Below are 15,816 nucleotides of genomic sequence, written 5' to 3'. Positions count from 1 at the left end.
GCCGCCGCCTCCCCGCCTGCAAGGAGCGGGCGGGCCAGCGCGGCAATGATGGGCGCGTGCTCAAGGCCGCGATGATTTTTCATTCAGTTCTTCGGGATTGCTGAAATGCAGCAGGCACGTATGATAAGATGGCATCACACAGCCTTGCGTTGTTGAGCGCATGGGCCTTGCTGCACATGGCTGCTGCGGGGATCGGAAACAGCACCGCAGCGCCTCACCCTGACAAAGGTGCTTCAGGGGTAGCGATCGCCGCCATCAGATAGGAAGCTCCGATGGCATTCTCAGCGACGCGCTGCAAGCAGCATCATGGTGTGCACGCAGGGTGAGAGGCGGTGCCACACGCGCTTGCACAGCAGAGAGGTGCGCTGTCGAGCAGTGAGTCCAAAATATACGCCCTTCCCGGCCGCGCACCCCGTGTCGAGGCCTCTGGTGCACACCGCCTTCGAACAGCTTCGCACAACAGATTGACAGCTGCGTCTGTGTGGGACTGTTGGTCCAGATAATATAAATCACGGTATGGATGTTCAATTCACCGTGCCCTTGGGTTTTTGAGATATCGCTGACAACGTTGTTGACCCAGGTGGCTGCACGCGCCCGTGCGGTATGATCGCGCCACGAGTTTCACATCTCGAATGCAATGATGAATTTATAGCTTCCAATGTGGGAGCACAGCCCACCCTGCGGTGGTCACCTGCCGTACTGCAGCGAAGCAGCACAGCGCAAAGCGGGAACGCAGTGCACGGCGCGGTCCACACCTGTATGCTGCGCGGGAGGAGGCGTCCGCGCGTGAATAGAATGGTTGGCAATGCCGCAAAGGTGCCGGATGAGGGGCACGCCGTGGGTGCCTGCTCAGCTGCTCTCATCCGTCAGGAGCTGAGTGCTCCTGCTCACACCTGGTGTGTTGGCCCGTGCCGGGTGGATTGGGGGAGGGGCCGGCGGAGGCGTTGCAGTGCCAAGCGCTGGCATCTCCTGCGGCCGCACACCACCAGCAAACCGTCAGGCGTGCCCTTGTGGGCTCCCTGCCAGTCATTGGCGAACACAAGCCGGGCCTCACGCCCCTGCTCGGCCAACTGGCAAGGCCAGGCACGCCCTGAACCAATGCGGACAGCCGCCAAGGTTATTTCTCCTCAGGAATATGCCGGTCGGGCGTGGTGGCATAGTTGGCAGTGGCGGCATGGGGGCGTGGTCGTCGGTGATTGCGTGGGTTTGGCGCGTTGGGGGCGCACCATCTCAAAGGGCAGCCCCGTGAGTAGTGTGCCTGTCGGCGGCCGAGATCACGTTGGCATCATTGCCAGGGGAATGGGTCCCACAATATCAGGGTTTAGGGCACAGGAGCCATGTCATTTTACTCTTGCGTGACAGGAGGAGCACGAGTACGGGGACCAGGCTACACACAAGTGACATTATCGCCATCCAGTTAGGCTGCACACATGCGTTGTACAAAGGATGCAGCGCTGTACGTTTGGCCTTCAGCCTGCATATGTGTAATGCAAAACAACCACACAAACACACACACACACTGAGCTAAAACACTTCATGGTTCTGCACATTATTGCTTGAAACACCCAACATGAATCAATCAGGCGCAGCAAGAATTCGTCTCATGCACCACACGGGTTCAATCAGCGCTATCTCAAGGGGGCCCGTGCAATCACAGGTCCAACGCCTTCAGCCAATTGCGCGCGCCGATCGCAGCGCCCCCCTGCCCAGCCGTCGTCAGCGATGCGAAAAACGCGGCGCCGGCCCCCGGCGCCTGCGTCTTCACCACGGCCGTCAGCCGCAGCAGGCCAGGGGGGAGGTAAAAATCGTAGGAGAAGCTTTCAGCCGCCGCGCCCGGTGCAACCCGCAGCCCGAAGCCGTCGCCGTTGCGAATCGTGACGCCGGAGGCTCCGCCGGCCACGAGGGTGGCACCCTGGCCGGCGGGGTTGGCCCAGCTGAGGCGCGCGAGCAAGAGGCGCCCCTTAGTCGTCGCGGGAGACGTCGTGTAACCCGTTGTCACCGCGTACCGCAGCGCGCCGGGCGGGACGCCGAAGTACGACCCCACCGCGACGTCGAGGCCGGCGGTGGCATTGTTGTACGCGCCGCGTGCCGTCAGCTGCGAGGCGTCGAACAAGATGAGCCCCGGCAAGTCTGGCAGTGCGGGGGCCGGCGAATAGTATGCCTGGCTGGCGTGCCCGGGGACACCGACAAAGCGGGGGTCGGCCGCCGGCTGGACCGGCAGCGGCAGCCGCATGGCCGCGAGGGACACGCGCAGCGGCGCCCCGCTCGCGTAGACGGCGAGCGCCTGGGCCGCCGCGACGCCGCGCCACTCCAGGACGAGCGGCCGCAGGACCGCGCCGCTGGCGGCGTGGCGCCACGCCGCGGGCGGCGTCGCCTGGGCGCCGTCCCATACCTGGCCGTGGCAAGCGGACAGGCGGGCGGGCAGGCGGCGCAAGGCACTCAGGTTGCGGCTTGGCTGTTGGGCAGTGCTGCGCAGGCAAGGCTTCAAACGCCGCCTCGTTTTGTGACGCGGTCCCTGCCAGCCAATGACAGCATTCAGCGGGAGTCAAGCATGGCGCAGCGTGCGTGGCAGTCGAGCGGCGGCGCTTTGACCCGCGCGTCCGCGGGCGATCAGCCCCGCACCTGCGCGTGTCCGAGGTACGCGGCCGAGGCGCCCTTGGGCAACATGGTGATGGCCCCGAGCGCGGCGGACGTGAACGCCCAGCAGCGGGCGCTGAAGAGCTGCGGGCTGGTGGAAGGGTAAGCCGCCGCCAGCCCTGGCAGGAGGCCCTGAGACGACAGGATGGGCATCAATGCGGGAATGCTTGGCCGTCATTAGGGTGTTGCCCACGGAAAGGGTATGACAAAGGGAGGACTAAACACAGTAACTCGTCCACAGCATGGCATGGCAGCTTTGTGCCACCCTTGCTGTGCCACCCTTGCTGTGCTTGCTACCCACTGGACCCTGCCCTGCGTGATGAATTGTTGACCAGGCGTTTCTTGCACCATGCCCTTGCGCTGGCTGTGTAGCTGAATCGAGAAGCTCATAAGCTCATTCATATCTCAAGAGCAGCAAAGGGCTGACCCGCCCACCTCAAGGCTGCTGGGGAAGCCGGATGAGAGCGGCGCATCCACAGGGTTTGCGGAGGCCGACGCCTCCGGCAGCCGCACTTTTAACATGGGCGCGACCCCCGCTGGCGCCACCACCGCGCCGCGCCACACGTCGCACTGTGCGCCGCCGATGTATCCAGTCAGCGCCTCCGCCGGCACCCACGCACTCGCGTCGGCGGGCGCCACAGGCACCCAGTTGAGGGTGCTGGTCGCGCTGCACGGCGCCCAGTGCAGCTGCAGGGGCGCGTCAGCCAGCGCCGCGCCCCCAAAGTTGACCTGAACCCTCTGGACCCCGGCCCGCTGGAACTTGGTGCACCCGCTCTGCTTGGCCGTGCCGTTGAGAACCGATGTGGACTGCCATGAGTCAATCAGCAGCTGCCCGCCCACCGAGAGTGTGCAGCCCTTGCAGGTCACCTGCCGGGATGGTGCAGGGGCATTTGCAAAGCGTCTCGCATGACGGAAGCTGCCCGCATAGTAGCACTCCGCACAGGGATGTTTGGGCCAATTACTAGGGTTCAGGTTTTGGGGTTTATGTCAGGGTTTTTTCTGTGGGGGCGGCAGGTGGCTTCAAGGCCAGCAGCAGTGCCGGCCTTGAGAGCCAGGCCGATACGTGTCCAAGTCATGTGCACGCTGTCTCGACTCCACCGGGCAGCAGGCCGAAGCAAGAATCACTCCGGTCACCCTGTATCACCTTGAAGGTGTACGTGGCGTTGGCAGCCACGTCCACGCCGCCCAGGACGACCCCCGCGGCGCCCGCGCCCGCCGCCACGCCACCCGGGAACAGGAACGCCCGCAGTTCCCCCGGCGCAAATGCCAGCGCCGGCGCAACAGCCGCGTTCTGCAGCGCCGCCAGCGCGCCCGGCTGGCGTGCGCCCCCCAGGCTGGCGAGCGCCCCGGGGCAGAGGCTGATGACGGAGGGCGTCGTGTTGTAGTACACGGTCCAAGACGCGCGGGATGTGACGAACCCGGGCGCCGGCAACGGCGGTGGCGTCGCCGGGGGCGCGAGCCAGCTGGTGATGCGCAAGTAGGTCCCGGACGCCGGCGTTTGAATCTCCATATCAACGGAGCCGGTGGCGTTTGTGAGGGCGAGGTCGAAGGTGTACCAGCCGGCCGCCTGGGCGCGGAAGAGGAACAGGCGGCTGCCGGGGCCGGCACGCGAGGGCGCGGCGGCGCCGGAGACGGCCAGCTCCGCGGCCGCCGCAGTGACGCGGACGCTGTAGATGCCTGGCGGGAAGGGAGGCCGCAAACAAGTGCGACCAAGGGGTCCTTGAAACGATGGCCTTGGGGGACGGGAAGACGGCGCTCAACGTCATCTGCCTCGAGGCGGTGGGTTGAGGCCGGCCTGGCAGTTACAATAAGGTCAAACGACAGAGCGCCCCACGCTCACCAGAGCTTCCCAGGTATGTGCACGCCGTGAAGCGAGCGGTGTACCCGGCACCATACTTGAAGCCTCCGAGCGGCAGCTGCGCCGCACGTGCCGACGTGTCCAGCGCAACGCCCGCCTGCCAGCCCCCGGGGACGCCGGCCTTGTAGTAGCGCTCCGCAAATGTGGTGTGCTGCATCGCGGCGCCCTCCATCGCGCCCGCCGCCAGGGGCGCCGGCGACGGGAGGCTGCCGGCGGGCGCATACTTGGCGACCGCCGCGCGCACCGCGGCGCCGGCGTCGACGCGGCGGTTGAACGTGCCGGCCGCCGAGGGCGGCGCGGCGGCGGATGCGAGCAGCAGCTGCCTGACAGCCGAGGCCAGGCCTGTGGTGTTGCCCGTAAGGATAGAGACAGTGGAGAGCACCAGCGCCGCGGCACCCGTCACCACAGGCGTCGCCATGGAAGTGCCCCACAAGTCCCTGGCGGTCTTGCCTGGGGGTGCGGGGTTGGACGGCAAGAGCAGGAGCAGGCACGCGTGCGTGGGCAGATGTGCTGCAGGGTGAGCAGTTGGCTTTCCGCGCATCTGCATGTGTTCGCAGGGGGTGACGTGGTGAGGCAGTAATCAACACAGCTGCCCGAGCGGATGTGAGCCAGGCAGCCATAAAGCACTGGAGGGCGCCGCACAAATCACCTGGCCACGTGCTGCGCACGCTGCCCGGCGCGCCGATGGCGACCGCCCGCAGCCCATAGTTGCTGTAAGAGGCGAGGGTGTCGTTTTCGAGCGTGGCGGCCACACACAGCACATTGTCCAAGGTGGTGCCCGTTAGGCAGGGGTTGTTGGAGTAGCCGAAGCTGCTCAGCAAATCAAGGTTGAGCGCATTGTTGCCTGCGAGTGGGGCCAAGGGGCGTTGATTGACATTGAGCTGCCAAAAAGAGCCATGTGGAGTGCAAAAATCACAAGGCCGGCAGAACCAAGCAAAAAACTGCGCTGCCAGGGGGATGGAACCACACGCGCATGCGCAAGGCGGCGGGGCGCACCTGCGGCGGCCATCAGCAGCACGCCGGCGCTCTTCAGGGGCATCACGGCCTGCAGGTACGCGGCCGCCTGCGCCTGGTGGCCCTCGGACGGTGGGGGGTAGCTGACGGGCGCAAACCCGTCTGGGTAGGAGCGGCCAAATGAGCAGGAGACGAGCTGGGCGCCCATGCGCAGGGCGTAGTCGAGGGCGCTGAAGACGGCGGCCGCGTAGATGGCGCCCGTGGCGCAGTCGCTGACCTGGCGCGCGGTTGAGGGGAGGCGTTTGCGTGTTGAAGCTCGCCAGGCGCCTGGAGCGCTGTAAGGGCCGCTGTAAGGGCCGGTTTGATGCAGAGTGAGCAGAGTCGGCTGAGCGGGCAGAGTGGCAGGGCGAACGCCAACCCGTCAGACGACTCAAACAGCAGTGGTTGATCGAAGCACCTGGCAAACTGATTTTGGTGCCTCAAACCCCCCGCAGACGACATACGCAGGTTTCAAACCTTGAGCACCATGATCTTGACAGCTGGGGCAACCCCTGCCACCCCCAGCCCGGCGTCCCTAGCGGCTGCGATAATGCCAGCAACTGCGGTGCGTGTGCCGAGAGGCGGGGCCGTGCGTGTTGATGAGGGGAAGACCCGCGGCCCGCACCCATTGCTTGATGCAGTCACCGCAATCGCGTCGCCCTGATTTGAGCATTGTTGGCCCCGTGCACACTGCGACAAAGTGCACAGGCGACACGCGTACGGCGCCCTGCAACCAACTAAAATAGCTAGCCAGCCATCCTTGCAAGCCAGCTGGCAACATCTCACCATGCGTCCCATGTCCGTCGTCATCGGTCACGTCGCTGGTCGGCCCGCACTGGCTGCAGTCGCCAAACATGTCCAGCTCCCCATTGCAGGCGCCCAGGAAGCTGTAGCCGTTGACGTCATCTACAAACCCTGGCGAGTTTTGGGGCCAGCAGTAAGTTTTGCTTTGTCAGGTGCGAGGCGGCTGGAGGGATGCCAACAGCGGGCGGCATGGCGTCTTGTCATTACAGCAGCGGTACTGGTACTGCCAGGGCGCTGGGGCAGCCACAACGCTCCGAGGGGTGGGGAGTGACGAGCAGCCCAAGCTGGTCTGGGATGCGTGGGTGGGTACCAGCGTTGTGCACGTCTGCTGTGCGCGCCAGGCAATGTCGTCACGCAGCCTGCCACATTTTTGCCTACCATTGCCATCGTCATCCATCCCGTTGCCGGGTATCTCCCTTGGGTTGGACCACAGGCTTGACACAAGATCTGGGTGGGTGATGTCAGCGCCTGTATCCAGCACAGCCACCACCACCGTGTTCCGCCCTCCACATCGTGTCATTGGCAAGGTTGGGTGGTGTGTGTTGCAGCCGGGAGGATGGGTTGAAGCTGTGAGGGCCCAAACTATTCGCCCTGTTTGCCACATGCATGCAACATCGATGAGCGCGCTCGGAGGGGGCAGGGAATTCACATCCACAGGCTATGAGTCCCGACCCTTGCCTTGCCACACCTTTGGTGACGTCCCACGCTGCGTCTGCCCCAATTTTTGTCAACTGCCACGGGAGCTGGCTCTGCTGCTGCTGCAGGCGCCGCCGCTGGCGGCGTCGGGCCGGACCGTTGCTGCCCTCGCCCACTGACATTTTGAAGTCCCTCAGGACCAGTGAGATGTCTGCGTGCGCGGCAACACAAAGCGACATCATGAGCGTGTGCGCTTGGGCAGGGTGATGTGCCTCTGAATGTGAGCAGCTGCGATGCGTGCACCTGCTGAAGCTGCACCTGCTGAAGCTGCTATGGTATGAGTAACTTATCTATCTATCTATCTATCTGCACGCAGGCGGCTCGCGTTTTTCAAGGCTCTGAAACCGTGGTCCTTGTCTCAGCACATGATGAGGTGCTCACTGACGTGTTTGTCGAGGATGCGATGAGCCTCATCCAGAAGGTCTTCGCTTGCGAGGCTGAGTACCTGCAGTGATGGTGGCCGGGCCGCACACCTTGTCTCGTCAAACTCATGGGGTCCCCACACCCTCAGTTGCACCGGCAGCACCCAGGAAAGGGCAAGTGTCAACGCTCAAAATGGAGCTCGCCGGCATTCGCTGCGCCTGGTGCGTGCCACCAGCCCGGCGTCCCCCCCCACACACCTGCAGGGCGCTGCTGGGCAGCCTCACGCGCTGCACAAACTGCCGGATCTCTGGCGGCAGCGCATCGCGGGCGTCAACACCTGCCAGCCGAGCTGCCACAATCAAACGGAGAGCGGCCTCGGTCTGCGTGCGATCGCAACGCACATATGTAGGCGAACGTTGCGCGGTGCGTGCGGGCGCTGCACCTTGCAGGGCCGGGTCTCCTCTATCAGCGAGTTGGATTGTCAAGATGGCACATGATGTGCACCTCAAGACGGCGCCCCCCGTGATTATCACAAACCTGGCTTTTTGATGAAGGACTCCGCCTCCCGCAGCGGCCGCCCCCTGTGAGGCAAGCGGGCAAGACCGCAGCCAGCACTGCCATGACGACCAACCCACCGGCCACAGCAGCCCAAAACAGCCGCCGCCGCCTCACGCGCTGTTTGCATTGGCACAAGGAGGTGCGTTTCAGGCAATCATGTTTATTTTGGTTCCAATGTGGTTGGGGCTACCGTGGGCAACCACGTGCGCACGTTTTGCAGCAGCCAACACTTGTGCAGCTGCGTGGCGCAGTGCAGCGTCACCAACTCCAACCTGCTGCTGCGCTCCAGCCGGCAGGGCATATGCGCTTATTTGATCTGGGCGTACTCCTGATTCGTTCGTTTCGTCTTTCCCGCCCTCCTCGACAGCCACCGGGTCATCGGCAAGGTGCTCCATGACACGCGCAGGCTATTTAAATGTCATAAAGTTAAGCACACGAGCCATTTCGCTAAGTGTGCAACACAACTAGTTCAGAATGTTTACCATCAGGTTTGACTGGTCAACACTCAACGCCTGACTCTGGGGCCGCATGGCCCGCATGGCCGCGCTTCAAAGAGCTTTGGCCTGCTGAGCTCTGACTCAGGCTCTTTGCAGCAATGACGTCCTTTAACAGCAACAGTCACATGGCTAGATTGGTACCTTCCCAGCCGCATAGTCTGCTGTACAATGTAACTGCTTTCCTGTGGTGAGTCTGGGGCCACACTGCGGGGAGCGAAGATTTTTCAGTGCCATCCTGATTCAAGTGATGGCTGCCAGGAAACCCGATGTGCTCACAGAGGTCGTTTGCCCCGTAGCGACATGAGACGACAGAGGCCAATATGCTATTCATCATGACAAAGCTCTAGTATGAACCAGGGCCTGCACTCAGCAGCCTCATCGTGCATTCTACTTTCAGCGGCCCCCTCTCCCACGACGCTTGAATTGCAATCCATGGAATACCACGCAGCGTGGTGCTCCATGCCGGGCTCGTCATTGCACATACGGCAAGCAGCTGCAAATGCCTCAGACAGCTCAACATTACAACTGGCATATCCCCAGCTTCAGCTGCTCGGAGGCTGCTGCGGGTGAATGCCAGCCCATGCAATGCGGCAAGCTCCACAAGCGGCAGGTTGCCACCCTGCGGTGTGGTGTTCTCGCCAACCTGCCAGACCGTTGCATGTCCACTCCCAGGGCTCCTGCCGATCAACAGTGGGTCTACAACTACTGAAATTGTCGCGCTGTCCAGCGGCACGGACGCATTGCCGGCGGTTCGCATGTCGTGCGCGCGGGAGACGACCGGCCACAAAACGCAGCAGCTGCTGCTGTTTGCACCAGCGGCCCAAACCCGCCGACGCGCGCCTGCCTCGTCCTCTTTAGGCCCCCAACAGGCCTCCAACGTAGCTCGGGAAGCCCCCGAAGACGTCCTGAGCGCTCCAGGATGCCGAAGATTGGCTTCTATCGCTCATGTGCGTGGATAGAGGCGTGGTGCAGCTGTAGAGCTATGTTTTTTATTCTGCAGGCCGCGGACACTGCGCAGCACGGCTTAGATCGGTGATAGTGCAGGCGGCTCCTGTGGCAGCCAGCGCGGCCACCGCCAGCTGGACGATCGTGGAAATCGCATACCATAATACCTGTTGAAGTGCAGCCTCGTCCAGGCGGGGAACCCCGCCGTCTTGTGGGGACCCCGCACTTCACTTGCAGCATTCGGCCCCCTTCACCTGCCCTCGTTGTGCATCGCGCCCTGCGCCTTGCAGATGGTAAGACCTTCAAGAAGCCCAGGCGCCCCTTCGAGAAGGAGCGCCTGGACGCCGAGCTGAAGCTGGTCGGCGAGTACGGCCTGCGCAACAAGCGCGAGCTGTGGCGCGTGCAGATGGTGCTGTCCAAGATCCGCAAGGCGGCGCGTGTGCTGCTGACGCTGGAGGACAAGGACCCCAAGCGCATCTTCGAGGGCAACGCGCTGATGCGCCGCATGTACAAGTACGGCCTGCTCAACGAGACGCAGGACAAGCTGGATTACGTGCTGGCTCTGTCGCCGCAGGACTTCCTGGAGCGCCGCCTGCAGACGCTCGTGTTCAAGCAGGGGCTCGCCAAGTCGATCCACCACGCGCGTGTGCTGATCCGCCAGCGCCACATCAGGTGCGCGTGCGCATGGGGGGGGCAAGGGGTTCACGCCACGCGCGGCAGCGGCGGCAGCAGTGGCGGCGGTGGTGGTGGCGGCGGCGGTGTCAGCTGGGTCCCGTGTCGCTGGAGTGGCAGCCGCTCCAGCATAGAGTTGTTGCGGTTCTGGGGGGGCGGCAGCTAGCGGTGATCCATGTGTGCAGTTCCGGCTGCGGTCGACGCGGTGGGCCTCTGTGCAGCTAGCGCGTGGAGTGGGTGGGGTGCGCGCAACGCGGGGGCCCAGGCTGACCCTCGTCCTGTAACGTTGCAGCGGCCTGGCCAGCGCGGCGGATTATGGAGCCACCCTGAGCCGCACAGTCTGCTGCTCCCGCTTGGTCAGCCCTCATCCACCATAATTCTGACCACGCGACCACACACACGCACCTGCACAGTAGTACACACCCACACATGCGCACGCGCACACCCTCCTTTCAACAGGGTGGGCAAGCAGGTGGTGAACATCCCCTCGTTCCTTGTGCGCGTCGACAGCCAGAAGCACATCGACTTCAGCCTCACCTCGCCCTTTGGCGGCGGCCGCCCCGGCCGCGTGAAGAGGAAGCACCAGGCCGCGTGAGTGGCGCAGCAGCAGGAATCGGGCGGCGCCGGCTAGCGCGCACGCGCACGCGGCCGCGTGAGAATGCATGCTGGCTGCCTGCCCCGTCTCCCCACCAGCCCCCGCTTGCTCCGCACCGCCCACTCCCTCACCCACTCTCCACCCTACCCCATCCGCAGCAAGGGCGGCGGCGACGCCGAGGACGACGAGTGAGGTGGCCGGCCCGGCCCGCGGCTCATTTGTGGGCCTGCGTGCGAGCCTTCTGCCGCCAGCGCTGGGGCGCCGGCGCAGCGGCGGCGCTCCGGACGCGGGGGGCTTCGCGCTGCCCATAACGATGCAGGCGGCTTGTAATCCTCAACGTCTGATGTGCCTTTGCAAACACTGGGATGACTTACGCTCCTGAATGCTGAGTAGCGTTAAACTAGGGGCTTGCGTGAGCTTGATATGGGTTCCACAAACAGAGCAGGGCTCAGCAGTGTCAATGGGGGGCGCTGCGTACCCTATGGCAGTGCTTATCGGAGCCGGGGCAGCAGCAGCAGCAGCAGCCATGTGCGCCTCGCCAGCGAGTTCCGTTGCGAATTCCGTTGTCTTCCAAAGGGCCGGACAGTGCAGCAGCGGGCAGCGCGCGCACGTCCTGCTGCTGACGACGTCCAGGGCGCGCCCCCTGCACAGCCCACTGGACGCCGCGGAAGGGCCAAGCGCTGGCGGCGCCGCAGCCAGCAAGGCGGCACGCGCTGGGGTCTCCGGCTGAGCCCTCTAAGGACGCGGCGTGGCGGGCCCCTGCGCCTTGCTGCAACAGTTCAAGCGCCGTTCCATGCGCACGGCCTCAGGCGGCAGCCCGGCCGGATTCGCGCGAGCGGCGCCGGCTGGCTCCCGACCCCTGCACCAAACCCACAAGCGTTTCACCCCGCCCGCTCAATCCCCCGGTCACGCCAACTCCACGCCGTGTGCGCGGGGCAGTGCTACCGCTACTAGCGGTTGAACAACCAAAATCGACACAGGTTTTTTTTTTGGCTTCCAGCAGTTGTTGTGCGAGTCAAGGCATCGAGAGCATCGAAAACAACTAGGGAGTGCCCGATTGCCACAAAAGGAGGCCACGCAAACGCCGGCGCAGCGCCACAGGGCCGACAGCGGCACGCGCGCTGCCGGCGCCGTGCAGCCCGGCTAGCGGCCTGCGTTGGCGCGGTCGACGCGTGCGCAGCAGCGGCGGCGACGCATGCTTTGTGCTGCGGTCAAATAGAGCCCATCTCGATGCACGCACGCGAAAAGCTACGAATCCCAGGCCAGTACGCATAGGTGCGCCGGCCCCCTGCTTGTACTATTTCAAGGCATGCGCCACGCTCCGCACGACGCGCTAGATTGCGTGCCGCGATTTGGATTGGAAAGCTGCGCCAAGTCAGCAGGGGATAGATCCCAAGGCCCAGGGTTTGACCGGTCAGAGGGCAAAGAAACGCGCCGCCCGCGGGGCGCAACCAGCAGCAAGCACCTCTCCCTTTAATGGCCGCCATGGGCCCAACGATTGGTCAATACGAGTCAGTGTGTGTGTGGTGTGGTTGGTGTGTATGTGTGCACAAACATCAGCGGTGTCAGTGCGTGTGCAGATGACATGTTCTCCGAGGCATTGGGCATAGAGAAGATTTCCAGACGCTTTGGGCGATGCAAAGCCTTCAAACAGGCAGGTTGGGCAGGCAGCACGGGCGCCCCCGCGCGACGCCCGCCGACCCCGGCGCGCGCGATCCCGGCGCGCGCGGGCGGCGCAGGCGCTCGGCCGCTGGCGAGGCGGATTTCCGCGCGCCGCCTGCCAAGCGCGCAGGCAAAGCGGCGTGCGGCACGGCGCACAGCCTCAAGGATGAGGAGCAGCGGCAGGGGCGGGCCAAGCTGGGGCCGAGCAGGGTTCCTCTAGCGCTGGCAGCCAGAGGGCTACCCTGGGCAAGCGGCCCCACACACCTGAAAACGCATCAATGGCCGGCGGCCGAGCCTAATGAGTAATGAGTGTGTTGGGGCGGCCGACCCCGCACGTGTCGCTGCGCACCGCCCACCAGCCACCACATTCGGAGCGTGACAGCTGGCGGCCGCGGCAGGGGGCCGCCACGCACGTGCATGCGCGGCCCCTTTGGCCTATGTCGTGCGGAGCAGTGCTGAGAGAAAGGCCCAAATTGACCCGCAGGCGCAGGGGACGCGACAGAGCTGTCAGTGCGCACTGAGGCGCGCACCCAGCAGCAAACCCGATGTGCCCTCAAGGCACGCGCGCCCGCGCACGGGCCGGCGTTTCGGCCGGCCCGCGCGCACGCGCACTCGCGCTTGGCGCTCGTGCACACCAAACCCCCCGTGTGGTTTCTCTCTCTCTGTGTCTCTGTTTCTGGCGTTCGCGCCGGTTCCCCCTCCCCACTGTCAACAAGAACGAACGCCGCGCCGCCGCACCAGGCTGCGCGCCGGCGCGCCCGGCCCCAGTCGCTGCGCCAGACCCCCGTCCCGCCAGATCACGTCAGCGACAGCTCGAGGTAGCGGTTCCCGAGGTAGTGGCGGTTGCGCTCGCGCACCGCCCTCAGCGCCTCCTCGCAGCTACTGAATGTGAGCCAGGCCTCGCCGCTGGGGCGGCCGAGGGCGTCCACGCCCAGCTGCAGGGAGTCGACCTGGTGGTCGTACCTTGGTAAGGGTCAACAAGATGTCATGAAAGGAAGGAAGGGTGAGGGAGGGGGAGGCGAGGAATTTGGATTTGGGTTTGAGTTCGGGAGTGCGAGTCCGGACAAGGTGGTGGGCTGATACGCAGCCATAACTCCAGGCGGGTTGCGGATGAGAAGCACAGGCCGAAGCCGCGTGCCGCTAGGGGGACGAGGCCGGCTGCGTGTCAGGCCAGGGGGAGGGGTCCCCGGGCGTGCGGGCGCCGCGGCCGGCGGCTTGGCGCTCGGTGCAGACGGCGGCGGCGCGTGAACGACCGCGTACGCGCCCGCCGTCGGAGCGCACCCTTCGAAAAAGTTGAAGATGTCGAGCGGCGTCGCGCGGAAGGGCAGCCCCCTGATCTTGACCGTCTTTGACTCGGTGCCGATCACCATCACGGGCTGCGCCGCGGTCGCCACTTGCTGCCCGTAGCCGCCGCCGCCCAGCGGCGCGCCGTAGACACCGCCGCCGCCGCCGCCGCCGCCAATGTAGCCGCCCTGCTGCTGCACGAGCTGCTGCGTGTGGCCCACGTGAGGGCCGTGGCCGCCTTGCGCGCCGGATGGAGGGCCGCCGAGGGACATGCCGCCGAGCTGGTACGCCAATGCCAAGTGGGGCGGCGCCATCTGCAGGTGCGTCACCCTGCAGGTTCGCCATGCGCACGCGGCGCGCGGGTGCGGTGCGGTGCAGGGTGAGTCGAGGCGATCAGAGCACCATTGGCACGCCCACGCTCTCAGGATTGAGTGTGGCAAAGGAGCAGGGCCAACGGCCGTCGACAAAGGCAGCCGCACAGGGCACCGCGGCGCACGCGGGACCGCAGCCGCGGCTCCGCGCACCCACCCCATGGGCGCGTTGGCGACGGCGACTGGCACCAGCTCCTGCTGCGCGCCCTGGGGCACCCCGCCGTGGCCGAGCTGGACGAGGCCGCCGTGGTGTGGCGCGAGGTGCACGAGCTGACTCAGCTGCCCGTGGGGCCCTGCAACCGCTACAATCGGCCCGTGCCTGGCGCCCGCACCGACCATCGGCCCGCCGCCGCCGGCCTGCTGCAGGTGCGGGCCGGCGCCTGCGCCGGCTTGCTGCAGGTGCACGTGCACGTGCGCGTGGGGCGCACCGTACGCCTGCAACTCCGCCGGCCGCTGCGGCGGCTGCAGCAGCGCGCCGTGCGGGAGCCGCGCGTGATCAGCGCCGGCGTAGCCTTGCAGGCCGCCGCGGGGGTCGAAGCCGCCGGCGCCTCGCATGGCTAGGTTGGGCTGCTGGCGGCCGCGGCGGTTGCCGTTGCCGGGGATAGCTGCGGTACCCAGGCGGACCTGATGAACAAAAGGCAAGGGTGTTTCATGTGTGCGAGTCTACAAACTGTCCGTCCCTGTCCGCCCGCCCGCCACTGCTGGCGAGCCACTGCCGGTGCCGCCTCCACGGCCACCCTCGCTGCACACACGCGCGCGGCACGCGTGTGCGCGGACGCGCTCGCACTAGAGGGTGCGCGCGCCGCCGGCCCACCTGCTCCTGCATCTCCTGTTTTGGTACGTGCAGCAGGCGCACGTAGCGCTCCCCTATGTACGCCCCGTTCTTGGACATGGCCTGCGGCCGTTGGCGTGAGGCTGGAGTTCGGTGTTTGCGGGGGAATGCCGCCAAGGGTGCGGAGACACAGCGAGTGGAGCTGGGGCGGCTCGGCTCGGCTCGGCCAAAGGCAGGCGCAGGCCCCTTCAAATGTGGGCGGTGCGGCTGTGGGAGCTCGCACACTCGTGGCGAGCGCGCTGCGGGTTTCTGCCGGGCGCTGAGTGGCAGCTGGAGGGCAGTCGCGCACCTGCAGCGCCTCATCGCGTGATGCAAACTCGGCGAAGGCCTGCAAAGGGTGCCGCGAGGACGATAGCTTGATGGTTGCCTTGCGGCACCGCCCTACTCACGTACGGCCTTGCTGCTGGACATTCGCACAAGAGCGCAGCCGCTGCGCTGCGCCCGATGCCGAGCACTCACCAGCCCGCTGGGCCGTCCATCTGGCTCGTAGACAAACGCCACTTCTTTCAACTGCGATCAAAGGCGAAGGCAGCAAGGGCAATTGTCTGTACATGCTGTAGTGTTTCCGTAAGCGCAGATTTTGGGTATGTTTACGAGTGACGTACCGTGTAACCGGTGAAGAAGTCTCTGATTTGGGCCTCTCCGACGCTGTGAGAGGGATATGGGCGCGGTGGTGAGGGGTGTGCGCGTCGGCACACCTGCACGGGCAGGGGCACGCAGCTGAAAGGCGTGAAGGGCCCCCGCGTTCCTTCTTCGGAAAACTTACGAGTATGGCAATCCTTTCAGCTTGAGGACGCACGATTCAGACCCCACGGCGTCTGAGCGGGGGGATCCCGAGGCAGGAGCCGCGGGCGCGCCGTCCGCTGCTGCCACAACCGGAGCTTCGCTCGAATTGCTGACGAATGCATCGTGGCTTGCTTGAGGGTCCAGCGTGATCTTGTCCATGGCCTCAACTCGCTGTGAAAGCAGGCCGAATCAACATCAAAGCCGATCAAACAGAAGAGATACACCGAACTACTATGTGGTGACCTGGCTGAAAAGCGTAGTTT

At 65.2% G+C, this 15,816-nt stretch overlaps 3 protein-coding genes across 3 annotated transcripts; 1 reads left to right on the top strand and 2 right to left on the bottom strand.

Moving 5' to 3' along the window:
- Positions 1–1,651: 1,651 nt before the first annotated feature.
- On the bottom strand, positions 1,652–6,689 carry MNEG_1603 (hypothetical protein; the record flags this gene model as incomplete). Its single annotated transcript, XM_014049923.1, has 10 exons — positions 1,652–2,392; positions 2,623–2,769; positions 3,073–3,504; positions 3,782–4,314; positions 4,478–4,945; positions 5,145–5,339; positions 5,492–5,726; positions 5,966–6,048; positions 6,275–6,403; positions 6,671–6,689. 10 exons carry the CDS (start codon positions 6,687–6,689, stop codon positions 1,652–1,654), a joined length of 2,982 nt encoding a protein of 993 aa, XP_013905377.1.
- Positions 6,690–9,325: 2,636 nt separating this feature from the next.
- On the top strand, positions 9,326–10,810 carry MNEG_1602 (40S ribosomal protein S9-2; the record flags this gene model as incomplete). The annotated part of the gene is made up of 4 exons (XM_014049922.1): positions 9,326–9,353; positions 9,642–10,023; positions 10,483–10,614; positions 10,777–10,810. 4 exons carry the CDS (start codon positions 9,326–9,328, stop codon positions 10,808–10,810), a joined length of 576 nt encoding a protein of 191 aa, XP_013905376.1.
- A 2,267-nt stretch (positions 10,811–13,077) lies between these two features.
- MNEG_1601 (hypothetical protein) lies at positions 13,078–15,712 on the bottom strand (the record flags this gene model as incomplete). The annotated part of the gene is made up of 9 exons (XM_014049921.1): positions 13,078–13,243; positions 13,562–13,894; positions 14,093–14,166; positions 14,272–14,559; positions 14,750–14,830; positions 15,057–15,095; positions 15,227–15,277; positions 15,373–15,415; positions 15,567–15,712. The coding sequence occupies 9 exons, from the start codon at positions 15,710–15,712 to the stop codon at positions 13,078–13,080; spliced, it is 1,221 nt and encodes a 406-aa protein (XP_013905375.1).
- Positions 15,713–15,816: the final 104 nt, after the last annotated feature.

The sequence above is a fragment of the Monoraphidium neglectum genome (assembly GCF_000611645.1).
Source record: "Monoraphidium neglectum strain SAG 48.87 unplaced genomic scaffold scaffold00164, whole genome shotgun sequence".
In the NCBI taxonomy this organism is placed as follows: Eukaryota; Viridiplantae; Chlorophyta; class Chlorophyceae; order Sphaeropleales; family Selenastraceae; genus Monoraphidium; species Monoraphidium neglectum.
The sequence above is the reverse complement of the archived record's forward strand: the minus strand, read 5'-3'. Positions and strand labels throughout refer to the sequence as shown.